The following is a 26,709-nucleotide window of genomic DNA, read 5'->3' as shown; positions in this document are numbered from 1 at the left end:
TCACGTTGCTCTCCATTGCAGGCAAAATCTTCGCTAGGATTCTACTAAATAGAATAATACCTAGTGTCGCCGAGAATATTCTCCCAGAATCACAGTGCGGCTTTCGCGCAAACAGAGGAACCACTGACATGGTCTTTGCCCTCAGACAGCTCCAAGAAAAGTGCAGAGAACAAAACAAAGGACTCTACATCACCTTTGTTGACCTCACCAAAGCCTTCGACACCGTGAGCAGGAAAGGGCTTTGGCAAATACTAGAGCGCATCGGATGTCCCCCAAAGTTCCTCAACATGATTATCCAACTGCACGAAAACCAACAAGGTCGGGTCAGATACAGCAATGAGCTCTCTGAACCCTTCTCCATTAACAATGGCGTGAAGCAAGGCTGTGTTCTGGCACCAACCCTCTTTTCAATCTTCTTCAGCATGATGCTGAACCAAGCCATGAAAGACCCCAACAATGAAGACGCTGTTTACATCCGGTACCGCACGGATGGCAGTCTCTTCAATCTGAGGCGCCTGCAAGCTCACACCAAGACACAAGAGAAACTTGTCCGTGAACTACTCTTTGCAGATGATGCCGCTTTAGTTGCCCATTCAGAGCCAGCTCTTCAGCGCTTGACGTCCTGCTTTGCGGAAACTGCCAAAATGTTTGGCTTGGAAGTCAGCCTGAAGAAAACTGAGGTCCTCCATCAGCCAGCTCCCCACCATGACTACCAGCCCCCCCACATCTCCATCGGGCACACAAAACTCAAAACGGTCAACCAGTTTACCTATCTCGGCTGCACCATTTCATCAGATGCAAGGATCGACAATGAGATAGACAACAGACTCGCCAAGGCAAATAGCGCCTTTGGAAGACTACACAAAAGAGTCTGGAAAAACAACCAACTGAAAAACCTCACAAAGATAAGCGTATACAGAGCCGTTGTCATACCCACACTCCTGTTCGGCTCCGAATCATGGGTCCTCTACCGGCACCACCTACGGCTCCTAGAACGCTTCCACCAGCGTTGTCTCCGCTCCATCCTCAACATCCATTGGAGCGCTTACACCCCTAACGTCGAAGTACTCGAGATGGCAGAGGTCGACAGCATCGAGTCCACGCTTATGAAGATCCAGCTGCGCTGGATGGGTCACGTCTCCAGAATGGAGGACCATCGCCTTCCCAAGATCGTATTATATGGCGAGCTCTCCACTGGCCACCGTGACAGAGGTGCACCAAAGAAAAGGTACAAGGACTGCCTAAAGAAATCTCTTGGTGCCTGCCACATTGACCACCGCCAGTGGGCTGATAACGCCTCAAACCGTGCATCTTGGCGCCTCACAGTTTGGCGGGCAGCAACCTCCTTTGAAGAAGACCGCAGAGCCCACCTCACTGACAAAAGGCAAAGGAGGAAAAACCCAACACCCAACCCCAACCAACCAATTTTCCCTTGCAACCGCTGCAATCGTGTCTGCCTGTCCCGCATCGGACTTGTCAGCCACAAACGAGCCTGCAGCTGACGTGGACTTTTTACCCCCTCCATACATCTTCGTCCGCGAAGCCAAGCCAAAGAAAGAATCTTAGAGAATAAGATAAATAATTCAATTCATATAAATGATTATAATTATCATCTATTATAATTCCTAAATACTTAATTCGATCAGACCATTTAAATTTTGCAATATGTGGAGATTGGTGGGGAGGGATGAGTGCAAGAGGGAGTCACAGTGGGATCAGTCAGCAGTAAGTAGTGGGAGGATGGATGGCTAGGTGAATAGAGAGGGAAGGGATGGAGAGCTGAGCAAAAGAACACAGGGGGAAAGGAGTGCAGGTTATCAGAAACCAGACAAGTCAATGTTAATGCCATCTGGCTGGAGGGTGCTCAGACAGAAAATCTGGTGGGATAGTACATGAGGCCATGGAAGGACGTGTGAATATGGGAGTGGAACACAGAACTGGAATGGTTGGCCAATGGGAGGTCCCGGTCACTGGTGCAGGCAGAGTGAAGATGCTCAGCGAAGTGATCTCACAGTCTGCGCCCAGTCTCTCTGATATCGAGAAGGCCAATGGAACCAATTGCTTTTGCTCTTTATCAACCCCTGAAAATCTCCAAGAAAAGCTAACAAAGGATGATTTAATTTATTCAATTTTTCAATGTTCTAAATGTTATAACACACATACTCTAACATTTGCAACCAGATTTAAAACTCACATTTATCTTACTTACCCCAGAAATGATCTAATTCTGTTTTTTCTTGTATTGAAGACTCATCCAACACCGTAGATATCATTGATGCATCGCTTGCATAGTTCAGAATGCTACTCTGGCTGGTTACCGAGGATTCCACCATACTTTTCCTTGGAGTTTGTGATACAGAAGCAATCTGCTTGGATAAGCTTCTGTGTTTCCGCGGCTGCTGTTTTGCACTTCTGGAAAGGAAAACTATGGTTCAACAATAAAGATCAACAAATACTAATGTCTGAAGAAGAATGTAACACATTCAAGATTCCAGTGCCAACATAGAAGGAAACACAAAAGAGAACATTTAACCTACCCTGCCTTCACATATTTGGCAGCAGAAGTCTGGAAGCAGATTTCCTGTTTACCTCCAGTTTACACAAAACTTTAAAAATGAAAGCCAAACACAACCAAAACATTTCCCAATGCAAACATCGTAGTTTAAACTATACAGTACAACTAAATAACCTTAAAGTAGTTTTTTTAGGAAATTTAGTGGCATGATAATAATTTCAAAAGCAGATCAATGAATGGTCAGAGTGGAAATGATAGCTCTATTTCTCTCTTTGCTGCCGGCCCTGCTGAGTACCTCCAACATTTTGCACTTATAACTATATAACCATGGAGCGGAAACAGGCCATGTTGGCCTTTCGAGTCCGCACCGGTTCACTGATTTTGTGCGCCCTCTTCAGGTATTGGTCCCGGTAGATCTTCATTCAATAACGATGGGCGAATTAGCTCGCGTTTGGCAACCCATCCCCATCCAGCGCCGTCTCAGTGCTCCTACGAGTCAGATCTGCCAGGAGTGATGTAATGATTTGAAACAGTGGCAACAGCCCCAAACAGCGCTTGACGTCGTGTTTTGCGGAAACTGCCAAAATGTTTGGCCTGGAAGTCAGCCTGAAGAAAACTGAGGTCCTCCATCAGCCAGCTCCCCACCATGACTACCAGCCCCCCCACATCTCCATCGGGCACACAAAACTCAAAACGGTCATCCAGTTTACCTATCTCGGCTGCCCCATTTCATCAGATGCAAGGATCGACAACGAGATAGACGACAGACTCGCCAAGGCAAATAGCGCCTTTGGAAGACTACACAAAAGAGTCTGAAAAAAACAACCAACTGAAAAACCTCACAAAGATAAGCGTATACAGAGCCGTTGTCATACCCACACTCCTGTTCAGCTCCAAATCATGGGTCCTCTACCGGCATCACCTACGGCTCCTAGAACGCTTCCACCAGCGTTGTCTCCGCTCCATCCTCAACATTCATTGGAGCGACTTCATCCCTAACATCGAAGTACTCGAGATGGCAGAGGCCGACAGCATCGAATCCACGCTGTTGAAGATCCAACTGCGCTGGGTAGGTCACGTCTCCAGAATGGAGGACCATCGCCTTCCCAAGATCGTGTTATATGGCGAGCTCTCCACTGGCCATCGTGTCAGAGGTGCACCAAAGAAGAGGTACAAGGACTGCCTAAAGAAATCTCTTGGTGCCTGCCACATTGACCACCGCCAGTGGGCTGATCTCGCCTCAAACCGTGCATCTTGGCGCCTCACAGTTTGGCGGGCAGGAACCTCCTTTGAAGAAGACCGCAGAGCCCACCTCACTGACAAAAGACAAAGGAGGAAAAACCCAACACCCAACCCCAACCAACAAATTTTCCCCTGCAACCGCTGCAACCGTGTCTGCCTGTCCCGCATCGGACTTGTCAGCCACAAACGAGCCTGCAGCTGACGTGGACATTTACCCCTCCATAAATCTTCGTCCGCGAAGCCAAGTCAAAGAATGGGGAGTCACTGAAAAAGTACTCTAAAAAGTACCCATTGTTTAATCTTCAGATGTTGAAATCTGTCAATTATTTATTTCAGGTATTATTTATCTTAAGATCTTTAAACTTTGATAAGAACCAAATGGCTGGATTGTTGCTCTCAGATAATCAGATGCCAAAGTGATCTACTTTAGTTAAAACTTTTATTCCAGATAGGAGAGAGATTAGATGAAACAATAGTTGCCCTGCATCATTACTACTAATCACTGATATTTTCTGCAAATATGCTGCAAGAACTCCTATCAATAAACAGACTTGCCTGGATAAAGATTCCATATAGGACGAGACACTGTCCGTAAAAGAGTTATTGCTGCCAATGCTCTCATGATGCAAGCTTTCTGCAGAATAATATTGAGTAGTGACAGGCCGCAATCTGCGTCGAGACATTCTTGGTGAATCGTAAACTGGATGCAACCGATGCGTGCTTTCAAAGTCCACTGCCTCTGTAGAATAGCTGGAACTGTAATTAAAATATGATCATTTCAATCCAATACTTCAGCAGTTCAAAATAAAACAGGACAAGTTATTAATTTACTGAGCAGTCCAGATATTGGTTTCAGCTTGTAAAGCTTGGCACAAAATGATTGTATTTCCATGAAACATGCAATGAACAGCAAGCTGCTTGAAGTGTAGTAGATATCGTGGTGTCTTTGTTTAAAATCACAAATTCAATTCACACAAGGAGCCTCAAAGATATATTTTTTTTTAAATCATATTTTTTTTTAATTAAAATGCAATACAACTCCAATTATTCAAAAATCAGATTCTCCGAAATCCTCATTTATCCAATTTTTTTTTTGGAGCCGAACTGACTGCAAGTTGAGAAAAAAAATTCACTTTACATGAAATTAGAATGATGATGGTCCACGTTTCAGGTAACTCCCTCCCCCTCTCTTTCCAGGTCTCTTTACCTTCCCCTATTGACTTTTCTCTCCAACTCTCCCTGTCAAACTGCATGTCACTGTCTCCTAGTCACAAGATCGGAAGAAACTCTTGTCCCAGCGTCATAAAGGATTGTGGCCTCCCTGGCAGGAGTGGGACCTCGGGCTCAGTGGCACTCCCTCCCTGGCACACCGGACGCTGATGACGACTCCGAATCTTCCCTTCGGCCTACTGCCGCATACACCAACTGCCCGGTGTGCGTGCGCGGAAGGATTAGGGGAGGATTCACACTCAGGACTCAGATGCCGGGGTCAGGAGCTCCAGTGACTGGTGAAGCAGGAGCCCGCTGACTCACCAGTGAGTGTTCCACTGGCCTGAGAGGTCTCCTCAGTAATTGGCGTCAGTTGGGACGTGTCGGGGATCAACTGCTGCCAGCATTTCTTTTTAGAAAATTAAACATTATTTTAATGCTTAAAAAGCCTTCCCTTGTTTAAACATTGACACAAATGATTTGCTGTTGTAACTGGGCTGTTGTTTTTTTTAATTACCAGTTCTCCAAAAAAAAACTTATTCAACATAGGCCCGGTGCCGACCATTTCGGATAATCAGAGTTGTGCTGTAATTAAGTGTCCTGATATAAAAATTTCAGGACATTACAAAAATTTGGAGCGATACAGATTAATCTTTGAGATGATTGTTAGATTAGCAAAATCTTTTAGTCAGAAAAATTCGAACTTTCATTCAAATCATGCATTTAGGAACTCTTATGTAGTTTTCCGACAATTAAATAATCCAGAGGCTAGAAACTTGCATGGTATACTTTCAAATGCTCAAGCCAAATAAATTAAAATGAATACAAAATATGCTGGAAATCTGAAACAGGAGCAGCATTTTATCTGCAAAGGGTCTCAGACCAGAATCATTAACTATTCCTCTTTCTATGGATGCTGTCTGATATGTGATGCTTGCAGAATTTTCAATGTTTATTTTTAATTTGATTTAATTCACAACTCATTTTTCTTTTTCTTCTTCTCTCCCCCTTTCTTCTCAAACTGAGATAAAAAGCAATTGACTAATGAATTCCCTGCTCTTTACTTGCACTGCAATGTAGTGAACAACTTTGTCATGCTTATCAATGACGTTTGACATCTTTGGGAAGGTAAAAACAGGTCACAAGAGAAACATAAGACAATAAAGCGACAAAGGGTACAACATATTTATTCTCTGGGCATTGAATGGTTGTGTCATTTATATTTGTTCGAGGGAGTTGAAAGATAGAAATAGAGCTAATTGTTATTTTATAAAAACTCTCATACAAAACATTGTAGCATATTGCAACCAGATTTATGTAGGTCTTAGAAGGTAGTTTATTCCAATACCAAAGTTATACAAAACATTTTCCACAGAAAAACAGTAATTTCTAAAAGCTTTTTTATTTAACTTCAAACATTCCAAACTCATATCCATTCTAATTCAAAATGTACTGTTATTCAAAATTGTTTTGTACAATATATACCATAATAATGCCTTGCATCATTTGTTTGTAAAAGATATTGAATTTCTCTTGGTTCCAAATTTCTATCACATTAAAACAGAACCTTCCATTTCTTTTCCAGGCTGGGAGACTACAGGAGATGGTAGTAAGTCGCTTTACATTTTTGGTGTAGGGGAACGGCAGATTCACGGACCTGCTGATACTGTAGTATAACAGTGTATTGGCTGAGCCATCGCTTATTTAGTCATGCTCTATGATTTTGTAATTGCTCAAGCAGGCTGGGCACCCCAAAAGATCTATTACAAAAGCATCTGATAAGTTTGGTGAAACATCTTAAAAGTACAATAGCACAAGATATTTGTAAAACTCTTGATTTAGCAATTCAATACTAAGGAATAGAAAAATACCTGAAATGGCTTGTGTGTGGAAATAAGCATTCAGCTCTTCGATATTTCCCCAAGTCAAGGTAGTATCTTAATTCCTTAAATAAAACTTCAGTTTCAAACCACTGAATTTGCCTTTTTATAGGCAAATTCTATATTTTGGCTGATCGTCCCCTACTTGTAGCAGGCAACATTCCCGAATAAAAAAAATCAATGCTAACTTTGCGACATTGTCTCTTCCAGTTTTAAAAGATGTAGCAAGACAGTTTCACCATAATTTGATAGAGTGAACATATGCAGTACATGCTGAAAACATTCAGATGTACATGCTGGAGAAAGCTATCCAACACAAACATCCCAGCAACTTTGACAGCAGCAGTCTGCCTTTCATCTTTTGTTGTTATACGTAGGTACTTGAAATCTAATAAACAATATGATCCTGCCACAAGTATTCTTTCAAAACTTGCAGCATTTGAAGAGGTTCCACAGTGCTGTCATTCAAAATACAAAGAGAACAAATTTAAATTGAGGTCAGATTATTTAAGGAATGAGATTGGCAACTGCTAGCAAATTATATTTTTTATTCTATTTACAAAGAAAATGTTTTATCCATAGTTCAACAATAGTACTGACTGCAAAAGCCCTTGAAAAAATTCAATTAAAAATTCTGAAATTTGTACCACTGCAACATCCACAAAACCCTGCCAAGCTTTTATTTTGCTACTTTCATAACGTGCTTCTTTTACTGTGGATCAATTAATTCAAAACCATTCAGATTGCTTTAATCGTTGTTTTACCTTGACTACCGTACATTAACCGACAACCTACTATCATATTAAGGAACTAGGTGCACTGGATGATTTTCAAATGCATCAAAGAAGAGGTACAAGGACTGCCTAAAGAAATCTCTTGGTGCCTGCCCCATTGACCACCGCCAGTGGGCTGATCTCGCCTCAAACCGTGCATCTTGGCGCCTCACAGTTCGGCGGGCAGCAACCTCCTTTGAAGAAGACCGCAGAGCCCACCTCACTGACAAAAGACAAAGGAGAAAAAACCCAACACCCAACCCCAACCCACCAATTTTCCCCTGCAACCGTGTCTGCCTGTCCCGCATCGGACTTGTCAGCCACAAACAAGCCTGCAGCTGACGTGGACATTTACCCCCTCCATAAATCTTCGTCCGCGAAGCCAAGCCAAAAGAAAAAAAAGGAAGTTGCACTGGATGATTTTCAAATGGTCTTGAGCCAAATATTAATGAGCAGACTCTATACCAGATCATTAAACAAAAAGACACAGTGGATGCATTGAAGGAAGGCATCATGACTTGCAAGACAAATTTCTATTTTTTTTCCCCAAGAATAAAACAGGTCCTTTTCATTCAAACTTTTTCCTTCTGTTTTCATAGACCCGAGAACAGTACAGCAACCTATAAAAATCTACTCCATAATCAATCTATACCTTGCTAATTTCAATGTACAATCATCCTATTTTCTTAAATCATCATCTACACCATCCTCACACAGCATTCTAAAATTCTACCTCTGACATCGCCCTAAACTTTCCTCCATTCTTCTTCAACAAATATCTGCTGGTATTGACCATAGACCTCCTGGGAAAAAGATGCTGGCTGCCCATTCTATCCTCCATAATCTTATACATCTCTATTAAGTTGTCTTTCATTCTCTGTCGCTCCAAAGACAAAAATCCCCAGCTTGCTCAACCTTTTCTCATTAGAGATGTTCTCAAATCCAGGCAGCGTCCTGGTGAATCATCCATGCACCCTCTCCAAAGCCTCAACATTCTTTCTATAATGATGCAATCAGACCTGAATACAATACTCTTAAGTGTGGTATAACCAGTTTTATTCTTTCTTTGGCTTGGCTTCGCAGACGAAGATTTATGGAGGGGGTAAATGTCCACGTCAGCTGCAGGCTCGTTTGTGGCTGACAAGTCCGAAGCGGGACAGGCAGACACGGTTGCAGCGGAAAATTGGTTGGTTGGGGTTGGGTGTTGGGTTTTTCCTCCTTTGCCTTTTGTCAGTGAGGTTTTATAGAGCTGCAACATTATTACCTCATGGTTCTAGAACTCAATCCCCCAAATAATACCTCTTACCCACCCTATCAATTTGTGTGGCAACCTTGAAGGAGCTATAGTCTTGAACCCCAAGACCCTTCTATTCTTCCACTCTATTAACCATGTACAGTAGAAGTTCGAAAAATCAGGACTGCTCAGAGATTGGGTCGGTCCGGATTTTTGGATTTTCCAGATTCTCGGGCAGTACTTTTAAAATTCAAATTTAAGGGGAAGGAATAGATTTTGATAGTTTATTTGTCAGTAAATAGAGCACGTTTCATTTATTTATCAAAAACAGTTTTAAACAAAAATAAAGTCAGCACCGAGTGGTCACTTGTTGCTGTTTTATGCATCTGTGGACACATGCAAAAGCTCACCAAATTTAAAAAGTTTTGAGCATTTAAGTTGTCCAGATTCTCAGGTGGCATCTGTATTTTTGGACTTCTACTGTACTCTTTAATTTGCAAAACAGCCAAGCTCTGCAAGTTTTCACATTTAAATGTTACATTTTTATACAATTTGCCAAAAGGTCCACCAACAACTCAAGAATCAAGGAAACGCAATAATGGTAACTAACTATCCAATAGCTACGACTTGTCATCTACCAGCTAGGTATTTCGCGAGCATATCTATAGCTACCAAAGTAAAATTGCATTCACTCTAATTTATCTTCATTAATAGTTTTGATTGAAAATTTGATATTATCCCATATAGATAAAAGCAACTGAGTATTTTATCGTGGAACAACTGAGATTTCTCCTCTTGTATTTTTTTTAATTTAGTGCTCTTAACAATGCAGAAATCTCACTTCACGAGCACATAAAGTCAGAATTAACTACTTGGAAATACATAGAACTGCAGTGACAAGAGGGAACATGTTTATTCTTTCATACAAAACTAGTTGTTCCGAATCACGTCAATGTGGTATGCATTAGATCAAGAGAGAAAGAGAGATGGGAGTCGTATTTAGGAGTTGCAATAATGGAAAGATGCTGGTCTGATTGGTGTTTGGAGAGCATGATGTCAATTATAAATGCAAGATATAGATTAGTATAATACAATTTTATACATCATTTATACCCAACACCACAGAAACTATATAGATCAAAATCTGAAATATCAGAGATGTGCTTTAGATGTGGAACAGAAATAGGAACATTTGTACATGCTACGTGGTCGTGTGTGAAGAAGAGACCTTCCTGGCTTGAGATTACTGAAATACTAACAAGGATAACAGGTGACATTCACAGATGACTTGGAGCTTTATCTATTGGGTAACTTTATTGAAATAAGTAAGAAACTAATTAAATTCCAGTGTCTAAGAAATGTATTGCAATTACTTGGAAATCCGACTCCCCTCAATAGATGGCATGATGGAAGACAGATGAACAGTTGTATACCAATGAAGAAGAAAAAATATCACATACAATCTAAAGAACAAATATGATGCATTTACAAAAATATGGCAACCATATTTGGATTATATAGGGGCCAAAATAGAAATTTAAATAAAGAAGTGCTACTATTATAAAAACATAAGTGACCTCCCCAATGAAGACTTTAAAAAAAAAACCCAACTGTAATCCCTGACAGTGCATGGATTTATGCTGTGAAGGAGGTGGGGGGGGGGGGGGGGGGTGTTTTGTTTAAAATATGCACATACACACATATAAAGAATTTTGAAAAAAACAATTAAAATATTCCAAAAAAATATTGTATGTATTAATAATTTACAGAAAACCCTGCATGAGTAATGTAATAACATATCCTATAGACACAGAGCCACTAAAAACTACGCAGTCAAGGTGATGTAGCTAACTTGCACACAGCAAGAAACCATGAAAATGAGAAAAGTTAATACTTCACACATAATCTAATTTGAGATTGATTAATTATGTTAGCTAAAACATACATAATTAAGGGTTTGAACCCTTCAAGGTATAGTCAGATCATTCATTTACAGCAATGTTAATTGAGGGTTAATTTTTGGACAGTTTCTGGGGAGAGTTTTAAGGATATTCTTAAGGAGTCTCGAATAGTAAGGTTAAATGTTCCAGTTAAAGATGAGGAGTGGAGATTGGGGTGTAGGAAAATATTAAGTGATCTTCTTGTGTCCCATATACTTGCCATCAATTCTAGCTTCAGATACTTTGGTGGGTAGTAGCAAGTCAAAAAAAGTTTATGATGAGATACTTATAGTAAGTTGACTGTCTTCTTACATGAAATAAATCAAACCATGATTTTCAAAAAGTTTCCAAGCTGTCAACAGTAGAACACCCAAATCAATCAGGCTCCTTTCTCAAACTCCAGCTTGCTTTGAATTAAATTAGCAATTAATACTCATCACAAAGAATCAAATTCATATTAACCAAGTATACTCATTACAGTAGTCAGTCGGAACACTGGCCACAAACTTTTCTCTTCCAAATGATAGTACATACAAAAACTAAACTTTCACTGGCAATAGAATAGGTTACATTTGGATTCTACACCACAATCTTTTCAGGCAATATCAGAACACTTTATAACCCTTTATTGAAGCAGTCATTCCTGAAATGTAGGAAACATGGCAGCTAATTAGAGCACAGAAGCAAACTTCCACAACCAGCAACATTAGACTAGGTCAGTTTTGTGAGGTTGAATATTAAATATTTGGCTGGGATGGCAAGGACAGCTCATCTGCTGTAGTTCAACAGGAGTGCCATTAGATCAAGGGTCATTTTAGAGCTTTGCATCTCCATTAAACTGATTCTCCTGCTGTACGACACTGGAAATTTAGCCTAGATTTTTATGCTGGTCTAAGGAATCTTAAACTCAAGCTTTTGGCAAGAGTCTGATTGACTTTGCCACAGATGAACATTTTTCTTTTTCACTGAGAGTTTTATGCTTCCTAAGCTAGTTTCACCCTATCATAGTGGGCAGAATTCCCTGGTCCTCACATTCTACCTCAACATCAACCACACCCAATGGATCATCCCCATCAATTTTCACACAAATTAAAAAGATTCCTTCTCTGGACACATCTTTTCTTTCAACATTCAGAAGGAACATTACCTTTGCTGCTCCACAATCCATTTTTCCCTCCCCTCCAACCACTCCTCTTTTTACAGCAGCTTCCCATGAAACCACAGAACATTTGTCATTTCATCTCTTCCCTTCTTGCCATCTAGGATCCTGAACTCTCCTTACAGGTTAAGTAATTATTCACTTACACTTTTTTTTCCCCCAATCTCATGTTCACAACATGGTCTCTCCTCCATTGGAGAAATCAAACACAATTGGGTGATCACAGATAATCTTTTTGTGGGGTACCCATGTTCAATTTTCCAGGGCAATCAGTTTCTATTGCCTGCCACTTTACTTCTCCACAAACACTAATCCACTCTGACTAATCAGTGGCCTTCTGTACTGTTATGACAAGGCCGAACAGAAGTTTGGGGAAGAGCATCCCATACTCGATTGGAACATGCTGTAGCTTTCTGGACGATATTTAATTATACGCCTTTAGATAAATTTGTCTGGAGTCACTTTATTTGTGATCCGTTTTTCTCCTCCTATTAGCACAGCCCTGCATGTCAAAGTTTTACACTTCTTTGTCTACATTATCATTCTCTAATTCTTCCATTAACCCGGTGATCACTGCTTATTCCAACTCTAAACTGATCTCATCCTGTTCTATCTATCCCTTTCCCCCATCGCTGCATTTTAAAGCTAACTTGTTTCTCTTTCCCAATTTTGATTAAATACTTCCACCCAAAATATTGTTTCCACAAAAGCTTGCAATTAAATTTTAACTTTTATCTTTTTAAAAAATTACAGAACAGTTACAGACTGTTCTGGCCTAGGAACTAAATACCCCAATTAACCTACAACCCCCTTACATTTTGCAGGGTGGGAGGAAACCTGAGCACCCAGAGGAAACCCACGGGGAGAACGTACAAACTCCTTACAGACACCGCAGGATTCTAACCCGGGTCACTGGCACTGTAAGAGTGTTGCGGTCACCACGCCGCACAAATATTTAATGTTATTAATTTGACTATTCCAAGACTATACATTAACCATTACATGCCAGGTAAAATTCCTCCATTATGCTTTCAAATCCACATTGCCAACCAAATGAAGTATTCTGCTTCCTTCTGCACACACACAAAAGCCAAATTTTAATCTTCAATTTTCTGTGTCAACTCAAATGCTTTTCAAACACTTTTCAGGGGGTGGGGGGGAAGTAGATAATATTTAAAAGTGGGATGATTGTCTCTTCCTTAACTACTAAATAACTTTAGATTTTCATCCTGGTTATGCAAGCAAGTATAAAGTTAATTTACTCCTGAAATTTTTAAATCAAGGACAGTGCCGTTGCCAGGCTGTAAGCCTTTCATTCAGCTTATAGGATCACTGGACTTCAAATGCCAATTATTAAATCAAAGGCTTTTTTGATCACAATAGTCTACTTTCCATATTAAGTATTTGTGACACTTGTGATGAACCTGCATCTGTGTCTTCATTCATCCTATACTAAACAAGTATCAGTAGTGTTAAGAACAACTCTGAAGCAATGACAGCTGCAAGCTTGCAGTAACATGCACACTGCACATGCTCTCATAAAACAACTGGTACTTTCATAGTTGACCTCTTCATTCTCAAAGAAAGGCAATGACTGGAAATAAGGCAGGATTGGTTTGTGTTAACTTTCCCATTCCAAGTTCCATTATTTGCATTGCTCAAAGCAATGAATGCAGTTTAGGGTGATGGAACAAGTAAATGGAGATGTTTAAGATAACTGTAATTAGGATTTAGGATCCTTAAAGATCATGCAGTCTGTCAGTAAAATTCTTTAAAAAAAAAAGGATTAAAGTAGATCAGTGGAGATGTTAAGGGAACTCAAGTGGACTGAAACCTACTTCTCAAAAACATTGATAAAATTGCCCACTTTTTTAAAAAAAACAAACATGCTCCGCTGACATAGGTAGGCAAAGAAAACTTGGCCAAGTAACAAGACAATAGGGTGCCAATTTCAACTGTCATGACAGAATTGTAGAATGGCTACAGCTCATTCAGCCTACCTTATTCGTGACGATTCTCCATCCGTAACAGTTCCATCTACTTTTCAATTATTTGCCATTAACTTACAATTCCTGTGGGATAATTCCATGCAACCTGCTCCAAAATTTAATATCCATTTGCCCTTCAAGGTTACAATAAAGTCTGCAATATTCCACTGCCAAAGTTTTACCTAACATCACCCATGGTCTCTCCCCCTAATTTTTTGTTGGTGACTACTCTACCAAAGCGAACAGCTTCTACTGTTCACTCTGTTTAATTAATTTTATATTCTATCAAATCCCCCCCCCCCCCCCCAACCTCTCTTCTTCAAAGAAAACAGTCCCAGCTTCAAATCTGGTTTGGTAGCTGAAGCCCCTCAATCCACCAAAGGTCCTGTCATGCAACAATTACTGCTACTGCCTCTCAGCTCCAGCAATCTGCTCAATCCTCATGCCAGGTGCTGTCTGTCTAGAGTTTGCACTTTCTTCCTGTATCTGTTGTACTGGTGGCAACCCACATGTAACATGGCAAAGTCATATCCTTATACAAGATGGGCAATGGGATACTTGAAGGTGAGGGAGGGAGTAAAGGGGATTGATGGGTGTGATAAATGAGCTAGCATTAACTTGATGGGTCGGATGGCCCATGTGGCAAGGAAATGTACTCAATTTTTCATGAACTTTACAGAGTTTCATCTTTCCTATTATGCAATGACCAGAATTGAACAATGCTTCAGCTGTAACCAGACCGTGAATTGCTGGAGGAACTCAGCAGGTCAGAGAGCATCCATGGGTTGAAATGGTCAGTTAAAGCTTCTTGTCAGAATCCTTTATCGATACCGAGATTAAAAAGTGAAATTACATATAGAAAGGGGGGAAACTGGGAGAGGGGCCCAGAGATGACAAGGTTTAGGCCAGTTAGGCTGAAAGGTGGAAAGATGTAGAGGGGGAAATCTCTAAAGAGGGGGAGAGAAAATTTAAAAAGAAAAAATGAAGTACAGAAATAGAAGGAGATCAGAATCAGAATTTATTGTCATCGAATTCTTTGTTTTGAGGCAGCATCACAAATATTGAATGTCTTGCACTCCCAAGTCTAGGTTACAGAGATTTAATTGGACAAATTAAAGGCCCTCAACTAATTCTCCTTCCTTCAATCTGAAATAAGTCTATCCATTTCTATCCTCTCAGTTAGTCTAAGGGACATTGATAAGTCTTACCAAAAGGCTTCTCTCTGTCTGCATACACCATAATAAATGCTCAATTCTCATCAACTCTGAGCTCATCAAAATAATTATATCAAATAGGATACATTTTCTTCACACTTTCCCACCAGTGACTACTATTCCCATCACGGATCAATGTTTTTAAAACAGTTCTACTTTCGGTTCAATTGGTGGCTGAAACTTATCCTTATTACCTTTTCTGAACAAAGGAATAACATCAGCTGTTCTCCAGTTAACATTTGTGCTCTTAATAGACTATTCCTCATGTATTATCCTTTCAACTATTTTTATACCAAAGGAACAATTAAAATTATGCTAATTGTAAAGTACCTATTGGACTGCAGTAAGAATTTTAATGCATTTGTATACTGAACAATGTATGTGACAATAAATTCATTAAATCTGGATCACAAGATCTAATGAGAGCTACAAATGGTCCAGAAGAAGGGAGAGGGGTAGGTAGGAACGATGAACAAGATCAATGAAAATAAAGACTAAACTCCAGATCAGGTTCATTTGAAGACTATGGAAAATCAAACATGCATTGGTTCAGGCACATATTTTGTACCTGAAGGAAATTGTTAGGTCATTTTGCTGACGAGCAAGAGCAGAAATAGCACAGGCAGGCTCATCATCAGCGCACCAAGGATACTTCTAAACATATCGCATATAGGCTACTATTAGGATGCTCTTCTATTAGAGCGGCATTCAACCCAAGGTCATATATTTACCAAATTCATCTAACTTGAAAAGTTCAGCAGTTATGCAGTTCAGTCCAAAAAATCTCATGACCTTCCTTTCATTCTCCCAGCGACCATACAGGTTAAAAATGTGCTTTTAATCCAGAAATTTATCTTAAATTGAAGAATGTTGAGCTAAATTATTTCTGTTGTCCAGTTTTGAGAATATTCAACACTAACAATTTGATGTATGCCAATAAAATTTTCCAAACCCAAGTCAATATTTCATTCTCATTTTTTAGAATTTGTCATTCTAAATAGTCTTTAGGTATTCAGGCTAAATTAATCACTGCACACATCTCTTCACAACACCATGCACCTTAACTGGGAATCTCACCTGAGTGCGTAAGTATAGCCAGTGTTCTCTGGCACATATTGAGGAGGAGTGTATGTATGTAGTCGAGAAAAATCCATGCTCAACTGTTTTACTGCAAAGGTGAAAAATAACATGATGCAATACTTACAAGCAACACGAGCCCAACTGCATTTCAGTTTAGAAAAATGTACCTGTGTTCAACCTGTTGACCTGGTATAAGCAACAATGGTGAAACATAGAAAATATCCATTTATCTACACATAGCCAAATCTTGAAAAGAGGTGTAGATTTGTGGAAGTCTCAGTTTTTATTTGATTTGTTAAAGTCGCACCCCAAAGTGTTTAAAATGTGAATCACAACAGCCAGATTAACTTATTACAAACATGCCAAAACACTTTTGTAAATCACCCACCAACATTTATTGGACTGTTGTTTGTGGATCATAAGATCTATACATCAGAGGGTTCATATCACAAGGTTTTGCATAGAACTTAAGCAATATATTGTTCTTACATGTACGCAAATAAACTACCAACTTTCTGTACAGTTGATGTTGCTGGTGTCTCATTCAGATTCAGATTCCATCTAGGAAAACAGTATGTGGTCAGAGAAGTGGATGTCTGCTCATGAGTGGCATCTGCATACGCCTGGATTCTTCTCACAAAGAAAATTTATATTAAAGTGTATCTGGGACATTTATTATTGGGAACCCTTCAAGAAGAATACAGATGCAGTTTTGCATTTGATAATAAAACAAAAATAATTTTTGAAGAGATTTCTGGGAGGAATTGTAATACCTATACTGCTAATCAGAAGTGGCTGGTGAGAGAGGGGATTCAAAAAGGGGATAAAAAAAATAAAAAGAAAAAAAGTAGCTGGTGTATATGCATAAGTTCTTAATCTTGACAACAACCAGATTATTTATCATTATTAGAATTATAAAGATATCTGTATGGATGGGTCATCCTGGAACAATAATGCAGCAAAATAAATCTTATCTTTTTATCTTGTCTTCATTTTAAGTCATCTCTTGTTAACATGAATTTTAAATCCTTGCCTTAAGAAAATACTTTCATGACAAAGACAAATCCATTTTAGTTTTCATTAATGACAATAAAAGATAGGTTCAGTTTCTTGGTTTACTGGGAATATAGATCAGCTCATGATTAAATGGTGGGGCAGTCTCGATGGACAGAATAGCCAACTTCTGCTCATATGTCTTCAGGTCTTATGGTTTAGGCTGATAACACCCAACTTTTCTGTACTTCAGTGACAAAAGCTGAATGATTGCTTCAGGAGTTTGCTGTCTGGAATGTAGATAATGTGGTTCAATTAAAAGTTTGAGACTGAGTTTGTTGGCCATAGAAAAGACACGAATACTGGCTCCCCTCTTTATTTGTGGAAAATGTTTGTAGCAATTCTGCAGAGATTTGAAGTGCCTCGAACGGTTTTTACTCTGTACTAATGTATTAAATCTGGGATGTGCATTGTGGTGTGGTGAATGGCAGCTCCAGGAGGAGTTACGTTCTGCAGCTCAGTCCATCATTACCAGAGATGACAATTTCTTGAAGCTCACTCTTCCTATGTGTAAAGGGTGGGGGAGGAAAGTGTCTGCAATTGTGGAGGAGTTTCATTTGAAAGATTGTTGGAGGCAAAATATAGTACTGCAACAAGGATTGAGAAGAGGAGTGGAATAACTATCCAACCATATTCTGAGAATATCCAAATATGAGGATTCACAATACCACTTGACAAAGTCAAATGTTTTGGTTAGGTATTGTTGCCTTTTATGTTCATCTTTCATGATTTGTCATGGGTAAGGATCAATGTACTTCTTGGGTAATAGGGCAGCTCTGGGAGAAGTTCTTCAGCCATCGAATAGGCATAATTGTAACCATTTTTCAAGGCCTCCCTAATCACAACATGATGGTCACCATTAAAGCATTTCTGCAACCCTATATGGCAGTTTTATGTAGCATTTGCTCATAAATGGATTCTGAAAATAGGAGTGGGAAAAAGTTATCAGGAACTTAGGAAGTCAGTGGGACCAGGCAGGAAGATAATTGGTGTTCATAGAGCAATTATTAGGACTAGAAGGGGGCACCTGGTAAGGGAGGACGTTCAACAACTGAAAGAGTAGATGTGAAGAGATGAATGCCTGGACTTAGCCTCATCCTGGTGGCTGCTGGAGAACACGAGAGCAGGGATTAGAGGGAAGTGATTGAGCAGGTAACTGAGGGAATGCGTCAACAGACTCCGAGGCAAGAAAGAGGGGCATAAGCCAAGCCAGCAGAAATATTCATCTTGGACCTCATTGCTATTTGACAAGAACTTCTCACCACCAAGATAATTAACTTTATTTATGGGGTGGACTAAATGTGTCCAAGCTGTATGACTAAGTACAGGTGCTCCTTGACTTACGATGGAGTTGTGCTCCAATAAACCCACCACATGGAAAAATTGTAAGTCAAAAAAGGTACAGTACCGCACCAACCGAACATCATAGTCTATCCTACCTTAAACTGCTCAAAACACTTGTCATTTGCCTACTGGGTAAATTTTTCCACACTGGAAACTAAAAATTTAAATCATAAAATATCATAACCGAAAATCGTAAGTCAGACCATTGGAAGGAGAAGAGCATCTGTACAAATTGCTGTAACTTTCACATCTTCAAATTTGCATCAGCGTGACTCAAAGGAATTTGCTACCTTTCCAAAGGAAAGATCCCAGGTTTTCACACACAAATTTCAAAACATTCTCAAAATCAAACACTAACATAAAAAAATTGCTACAAACATTTTCCACAAATAAAGAGGGGAGCCAGTATCCATGTCTTCTCCATGGCCAACAAACTCAGTCTCAAACTTTTAACTGAACCACATTATCTCCATCCCAGACAGCAAACTCCTGAAGCAATCATTCAGCTTTTGTCACTGAAGTACGGAAAAGTTGGGGGTTATCAGCCTAAACCACAAGATCTGAAGATATAGGTGCAGAAATATCTTTTGAGAATGATAGCTTTCAGATAATCACCTAAAGAGAAGAGTTAAAAGTAAATCAGCTGCCAAAACCCCGCAAATAGGTTAGAAACAGTCAAAATAATTCAGGATGTAATGGTGGGGACACATCTCCATTACAGAATACAGAGGTTGAAGTTTGGCCCAGTAATGTAAAGCACTGTTTTGTTGGTCTTTCCTTCCTATCCATGTTCAGATCGGTCTTATTGTGGAATAATAGCTAAAATACAGTATGTATTCCCTTTCTGAGTTTGGATGTTGCCCTTTAAAGCATGAAATGGTTAATGTAAAAAGTAGTGAGGAACTATCCTACATCATCTATTTCAGCATACCATCGACGCCAAAGGTTCTAAATTTTCATTCTTAAATCTGAAATTTATACGTTAGTAAACAGTTCATTTTTCAAGATAAAGTTTTTCAAAATTCAAAATAATCTTCATTTAGTGACAGAAGTTTTATTACAGTAATGTTTAGGGTCACACATTCCTGCACAAAAAATTGACAATTAGCTCGTCACACTACGACTTCCAGATTTTAAATGTAATAAAGTACCCGTAAAGTACAGGTGGGGTATTCGCCACCTTCACCACCTCCTTCAATTGAAGGACATGCGCCTACTACCAAAATAAACAAATTAGCTGACTACTCTCCTCAAAGAATGTATTTTCAAAAGCAGACACACCCAAAAACATTGTGAAACACAATACTTCAGCTGTACCATACAGCCATCCACATTTATGTTTTCATTTTCAAATTTAGCCAAAACTTTTAAAACAAAACAATCAAAGAGATAATATTTAAAATTCCCTTGAATATTTTCCAAAAGACAGTCAGCTAATAAAAGTAATGAACTGGCTCAAGAGAGTGAATATTGAGTTGTAAACAAAAGCACAAGGAGGGCAATGTGAAATGCAAATTTTAGCCTCAAGTTGAACAAGTTTAATTTATTTTTGTGGTAAATAGCAGCAAACTTTATCTCAGTTGCCTAATCATTACTGCAAGCTAAGGAGGGTATCGTTGAATTTAATAACTCTTCTCACTCCTAATTTAATCATCAAAACCGTCAGCAAATGCAATGAAGTATAAATTGTAAGAGGTCTGATCACGGATTACCGAGGTGCAAAATGGTCATTGGAAATCACCTTTCCCATTACCATGTTTAATATAGTCAATAACATGGAGAGCTACATATCAACTATCTCGATAAAAGCGCACCTTGCATTTTTTTTAAGTCACATTGTGATCGACGATTTCTTAACATCTCCCTCCCTTCACTTGTACAATTATATAGGACACCAATGCAGTTTATCTCAATAACTGGAGATACATTGCAGAACAGCGGTCAGGTCATGGCACAGTAATACTGGCACAGAATCTGTTATACAGCATGGAAACAAGCCTTTTGGAACACCAGGTCAGCGCTGACCCTCACACCTCCGTTTACAATAACTCTACAAGACTGTAATCCCATTTTATTCTCCTCAGAGTGTCATCACCCAGATTCTACCACTCACCAACACACGATAGACAATTTACAGGGCCAATTAATGCACCGACCTGCACATATTTAAGGAGGTGGGAGAACACGCGAGGACCCAGACAAAAGCCACCCCATCACAGGAAGAATGTGCAAACTCTAGCACTAGAGGTCATGACATCCCAAGTTAAATTATTTTGGGGGAATTTCATCACATGACTTCCCATTTCTGTCCAGGACTTTGGTTATTCTACCTAGATCTTCACGGCACATCACATCTCCATATCAAAAGGAAGGAAGCCAAGTTTAGAATGATACTGATGAATCCTGCCGGCCAAACAAACAGTCTTTCTTCTACAACTCCCAAATGTATACCAAGTTGGAAAGAAAAATGGTTTTTTTGTTGCCCCTATCTCGCAGGTATCTTGTAGGGCACAATTAAATTCCTAATTAACCTCAAAATCTGGCAGCCCATTTGTAAAGCAACATGGTGAATCGCTACATTGTAGCGCAATATAGGATAAAAGTAGATTCCAACGATTTCTCCTAAAAGAGTGATTACCTGAGGAAACAACTTGAACTGACTTGGCACTGGAACAGGAATTACCATTTAGGAATCATAGAAACCTCCTCTTGTTCACGCACCAAACCTAATGAGGGGCACGAGTGGCCTTCTGTGCCACAAATATTTTAGACAATGATGCAAATTTGATCATTCATTCAATTGGTCCATTATTGAAACTGTGCGTTGTGTCTAGTTGACCTACTTAATTTAAATTGGTTTGATACATGAATTAAATTAATGGTCACCAAGTTATAGGAAAGATGTAAACAAAATAGAGAGAGTACAGAGAAGGTTCACAAGAATGTTGACAGGATTTCAAGGTTTGAGTTACAGGGAAAGGTTGTGCAGACTGGGGCTTTTTTCTCTGGAGCATAGAAGATTGAGAGGGGACTTGATCAAGGTATAAAAGGGACAGAAAGAGTAAATGTGGATAGGCTTTTTCAATTAAGAGTGGGGGAGATTCAAACTAGAGGGCAAGGTTTAAGATTGAAGGGGGGAAATTATAAGGGGAACATGAGGGGAAATTTCTTTACGCAGAGGGTGGTGGGGATGTGGAATGAGCTTCCGGCAGACGTGGTCGAGGCGGGATCATTGGTTACATTTAAGGAAAGACTGGATCGTTACATGGATAGGAGGGGACTAGAGGGGTATGGACCGGGTGCTGGTCAGTGGGACTAGGAGGGTGGGGATTTGCTACGGCATGGACTAGTAGGGCCGAACTGGCCTGTTCTGTGCTGCAAGTGGTTATATGGTATTAAATGCCATATATCCTGTGTGCAGCACAATGAATCTTTCAAGGTTTGCACTGTTAACACTAAATGCAGTGGTGTGTACAGGAGGATGGTCAAGTAAAATTGCTTGATATTAAAACATCCTCATTAAAGCATAGGCATTTGTACTTTGAGTAGCCATTACTGATGAATTTAAGAGGTGACTTTTGTTGTATTTACCAAATCTCCCATTCTTAAATTTCAGCAAAAGCAGATGACAGAAAATCGTTCCAATCAATTATGCCACGCTAATGCTTCATCAGGTTCTTGTGTTCAATTCTGAGCATGGGGCAGGAGAGCTTTGACAGTTGATAAACTATTACAAAATGCAATTACCATTACATTTAGTCCCTCATTTTCTATCAAGACAAGAAATAAATGGCCTTCCAGCAGATAATCTTCAGACATTCCACTGTCATGAAATATACAGACTGACCGGCAAATATTTTAAACGACTTCATCTGCAATAATACAGGACCACATCCTTTAATGTCTGAAGAATCTACTGACTGTACTCCATTTCCTTGTCACCTTAATATTTCAAGATCTCGCAAAAGATGCAAACCATAAACAAATTTTTCCCCATTTTCAAATTGATCCAGAGGTCAATATGACATTTAAGAGGCAGGTTAACAGGATGAACACAGTACATCAGTAAGCAGAGAAAAAATAGAACATGCAAACATTGACAATAAATCTAATATTAACAAATACGTAGTTAACTTTAAATTATTTCTTCATGCAGAGCAAGGACAACCGACTGTTAGGCACATTTATCTATTAAACAGTACAAGGCGAGTAAATTAAACCCACAATCAGAAATTAAATTACAGATCACATGACAATGTGTCCATTAATGGATATGCTTTAAAAATTAGTTAAATATTATATTTAATCCAAAGATTTTGCCCATGCAGCATTTACACTATAACCTGTCAGTACAACCTCCTGACGCAAATCCACAAGGCAGCAAAATCCCTCGCTGATAGATCAGCTTCTTATCATTAGACACAGGGGGGGTCTTCTCTTTGAAAACATCCTTGTAATCCACTGTTTTAAACTGCTGGCTGATTCCAAACTTCCACAACTTGCTGTATGTATTTTTTAACCAACAACAGTGTTGCAAAATGGCTCCCTGTTTCCACAAAGCATGAAGGATTGCGAATCTGGTCCACCTCCTACCAATTAATGCTGTCAGTCAGGAACAACCTTTAAAGCTATTGGCCACGAGAACTCCACTTCAACCAAATGAAAAGACAATTAACTCTTTAGGATTCCAACCTACTGCAAGAGACTGATCTGAATGAAAAAGAAACAAAAGTATAGCACCGCATTGAGAATGCTAATTACTTCATCTAGACTGAATAGCAGCCGACACTCAAGTGACCCCTAGACAGTTCATTACATTACATCAAATTCGTGCACTTCTGAATATCTGAGCCATAGCTGAAGAAATACATTTAGAAAAGAGTTCCTTAGTTCTCTTTAATTTTGTACACAAATAGTATTAGATAAATGTTGATTAAAGTTTACATAGATTTTTAATACATGGTGTCAATACTGACATCTCCCAACTCTTAAAATACATGATATTCGTTCATCTTCTTTCTTTCATTCCTTTAACTTCTTAATTTAAAAAAAATTGTTGATAAGAAAATGACAAAAATACTGTGGGTCAGTCTTCACGGCACATAAAACATGACAGAAATACAAAAGAATCTAAAACTTTTGAGAACAAGGAACCAAGTAATATTATTTGGAGTGAAAAGAAAAAGGGTGCGATAGAATTGCCGAAACCAAAAGATGAAAAATTGCAGGAATCCAATGATCTCCATCATAATTTTGCAAAAGATGGTGTCAGAGCTAGTTATAACCAACCAAACTTTTTCAAAATTCTCTAGGATCTGAATAACTCCTGAGGATTGGAGTGCTGCAAATGTCTTCTTGCGATTATGTTGGGCCTTGCAAAGACAACACCTAGAGCACTATGTAGTTTTAGCCTCCTTAACTAAAAAATATTTGCCATGAAGGAAGGCAATACAATGGCCTTTCCCAAAGTGACAGCTGTGCCACACAAGGAGGACCAAAGAAGCAAAGCCTATATATTTTGTTTGAAGTTTGGAAGATCTCATTGAAGCTTAGAGAACTTGTACAGACTTAACAGGGTGGATTCAGCAAAAATGTTTCCCCTCAACTTGTCATTTAAAACCAGAGTCAGTCTCAGAATGAGAGGTAGGACATTTAAGAATGCTTAAAAACATTTTTTCCTCTCTCAGAAGTTGATGAATCTTTGGACTTCTAGTCTGGAATGTTGTGGGAACTTAGTTGATTAAAACAGAAATTGATAGATTTCTGGATCTTCAGGGAATCAAACTTTATGGAGATGGTGCAGGAAAATGAAGCTGTGGCAGATTAGCCTTGATCTTAAATGGCAAAGCAACTTATAAAGACCAGATGGCTTACCCCTAATCTGAATTCTTAAATTCTTATGTTCTTAAGATATTAGTATTCCAAAGGCGTCAAATTACAACTAAATCAAATATACTTGTAGAGCAGATTTAACATACCAATCATCTTTGAAAGTCTCCTGAAAGAGAGGATGACCTCCTTCTAATTCATCTTTGGGTTCTAAGGTTGTTTCTGCCCCAATGCATGGATTTAAAGTTCTCAATGCCATCCCAAATGGTTCTTCATAATTCTGAATGAACACGTGTTAAAAATTACATTGTTTTAAAAGAAGCTGTGAGAACTTCCTCGAACCTTTCCTTCTGTACACATGGTGATCTCTTTACATTACGCAGCTCAGAATAGTGTTTTTTGAGTGTCAACTGGGTATAATTAGGGTCTTAACACCAGGCATGTTGGCCTGAGAGAGGATGCTAAAGATTAGTTTGCTTATTCTGTGGATTGGAAGATTTTGAGGAGATAGCATTGGTGATGGGTTGCCAGTGCTAGTCATGCCTACTCTATGCAATTCCAGATTCCATTTATAGTCATGTATATACAGAAAGGCACAAAGAAGCACTATTAATACAATGTCACTATTATGACAAGAAAATCAAGAGTCTCTTCAGACCTCGTGTTCATTGATCCAACCGCCTCCTGTGCATCTAGCGATGAACCCAAGTTTGAGGCTTACAAGTTGCATTTCCTTGACCCTTGTTCCAAAACTCATGAAGCACTGACACATCCTTAGCCTTTTGGGAGCTCTGCTTGCCATTGCACTCTGGTCTTGATATGTGGTTTCCAGAAACAAGTCCGCAACAGCCCATGGCCTGGTGCAGGGACTTCAGCTGCTGAGGTCTGAGCTGAAGCCTAGCTGAAGACCCACAAGGTCTTCTCTATGACTTTTCCTTCTTGATGGGGCAGTGGTCTCCAACACTAGTTCCCTGGACCAATCTGCTGCTTCTACAACTCTCAAAAGTCTGGGTGCTAAGAGTGAGCACCACCATCTTGATGTTGGTTTCATTCTGCAGGCAATTACAACATGTGCAAGGCCATCGGACAGGTTGGCCAGGGAGTAGGACCCCACAGAGATCACTGAAAGGCCATGGCTCTGTTCTTCCTGGGCCCACACCAGCAACTGCACGATTCATACAGGATCTACTGCCGTGCTGCCATCTTGACATCTCAGAAATGTAGAGGAAATGGATTACTGTAACCCATAAATTACCATGTGTTTTATGCCAGGTTTGGAATCCTTCTTCAGTCAGCTCAGGAAAGACAATTTTACTATTGATATCTGAGAGGCAGTTCACAAACTATGAGAAATGTACATGGCTTCACCATGACCCTTTAATGTCAGTAGGCAACGATGCATACACATGTGGTTTCCAAAGTGGTCACCAACAATGAGCTGTACTTTTGAATCTATGCTGAAACTAGCTTTTATTCTCTTCAACTTCCTCCCTAAAGTTTCATATATAATTACATTGGCTTCAGAACACACATCAATCACAGCTTTTTAATATCTGCAGGCACTGGGGAAAGAAACAAAGCCAACAGCACCAAAACAGGACCAACTAAGTCCATAGAGATCAAACAATGGTTGAAGACCAGCACTATTATTTAAAATGGTATTCATGCACTGTAAATAAGTGGATTTGATGGCATTATAAATGTGATAAGACACGTACCAATTATATATTTTTGTAGAGGAGTGAAAGATCAACATGTGTGCTCACTCTTTCAAGATCAATAATATTTATTGTATGTTAATACTCTTTGTCAAGAGTTGAAAGATCACATTAAGTCAGGCATACAGGATAACTAATAAACCAGTGTCAGGCTCTTACCATCTAAACCAGTATGTAAATCATTAGTTGATTATTTCAATTCCTAATTTTTTTTTGTTATAATGCAAGACCAGTTACAAGAAGTTACCTTATTTACCAAAGATGGTGACTTCATTTACCTTGGTGTGCAGAAGAGATTTAACAACTGCCAAGGTTCCCTGTTGCTCAATGTTTTTATGCAGTCAATATCCCTGGTTCCAGCAGGGTCAACTATATTGACCTCATTGCCTCCCTAATTGTTAAGCCAACTGACTACATTATCTACTTGTCATTCTAATTCCTTCTTCTTCTTTCTTCTTTGGCTTGGCTTCGCGGATGAAGATTTATGGAGGGGTAATGTCCACGTCAGCTGCAGGCTCGTTTGTGGCTGAC

General features: G+C 39.4%; 1 protein-coding gene across 7 annotated transcripts in view; it reads right to left on the bottom strand.

Annotated features, from left to right (window-relative positions):
- Positions 1-26,709, bottom strand: part of sun1b (Sad1 and UNC84 domain containing 1b) — a 69,279-nt gene that overhangs the window by 29,336 nt on the left and 13,234 nt on the right. For 4 of the 7 annotated variants that reach the window (XM_069906168.1, XM_069906172.1, XM_069906166.1 and 1 more), the window contains exons 1-4: positions 22,988-23,070; positions 16,232-16,322; positions 4,313-4,513; positions 2,210-2,412 (exon numbers count right to left, since the gene is read on the bottom strand). In XM_069906168.1, coding sequence (XP_069762269.1) covers positions 2,210-2,412; positions 4,313-4,513; positions 16,232-16,308 — 481 coding nt within the window. In that variant the 5' untranslated portion in view covers positions 16,309-16,322; positions 22,988-23,070. Of the gene's footprint in view, positions 1-2,209; positions 2,413-4,312; positions 4,514-16,231; positions 16,323-22,987; positions 23,210-26,709 lie in introns of those variants that run through there. The other 3 variants (XM_069906171.1, XM_069906169.1, XM_069906170.1) reach the window with 3 other exon arrangements.

The sequence above is a fragment of the Narcine bancroftii genome, chromosome 12 (assembly GCF_036971445.1).
Source record: "Narcine bancroftii isolate sNarBan1 chromosome 12, sNarBan1.hap1, whole genome shotgun sequence".
Taxonomy (NCBI): Eukaryota; Metazoa; Chordata; class Chondrichthyes; order Torpediniformes; family Narcinidae; genus Narcine; species Narcine bancroftii.
Note: the sequence above shows the minus strand (reverse complement) of the source record. Positions and strands in the feature narration are given on the sequence as shown.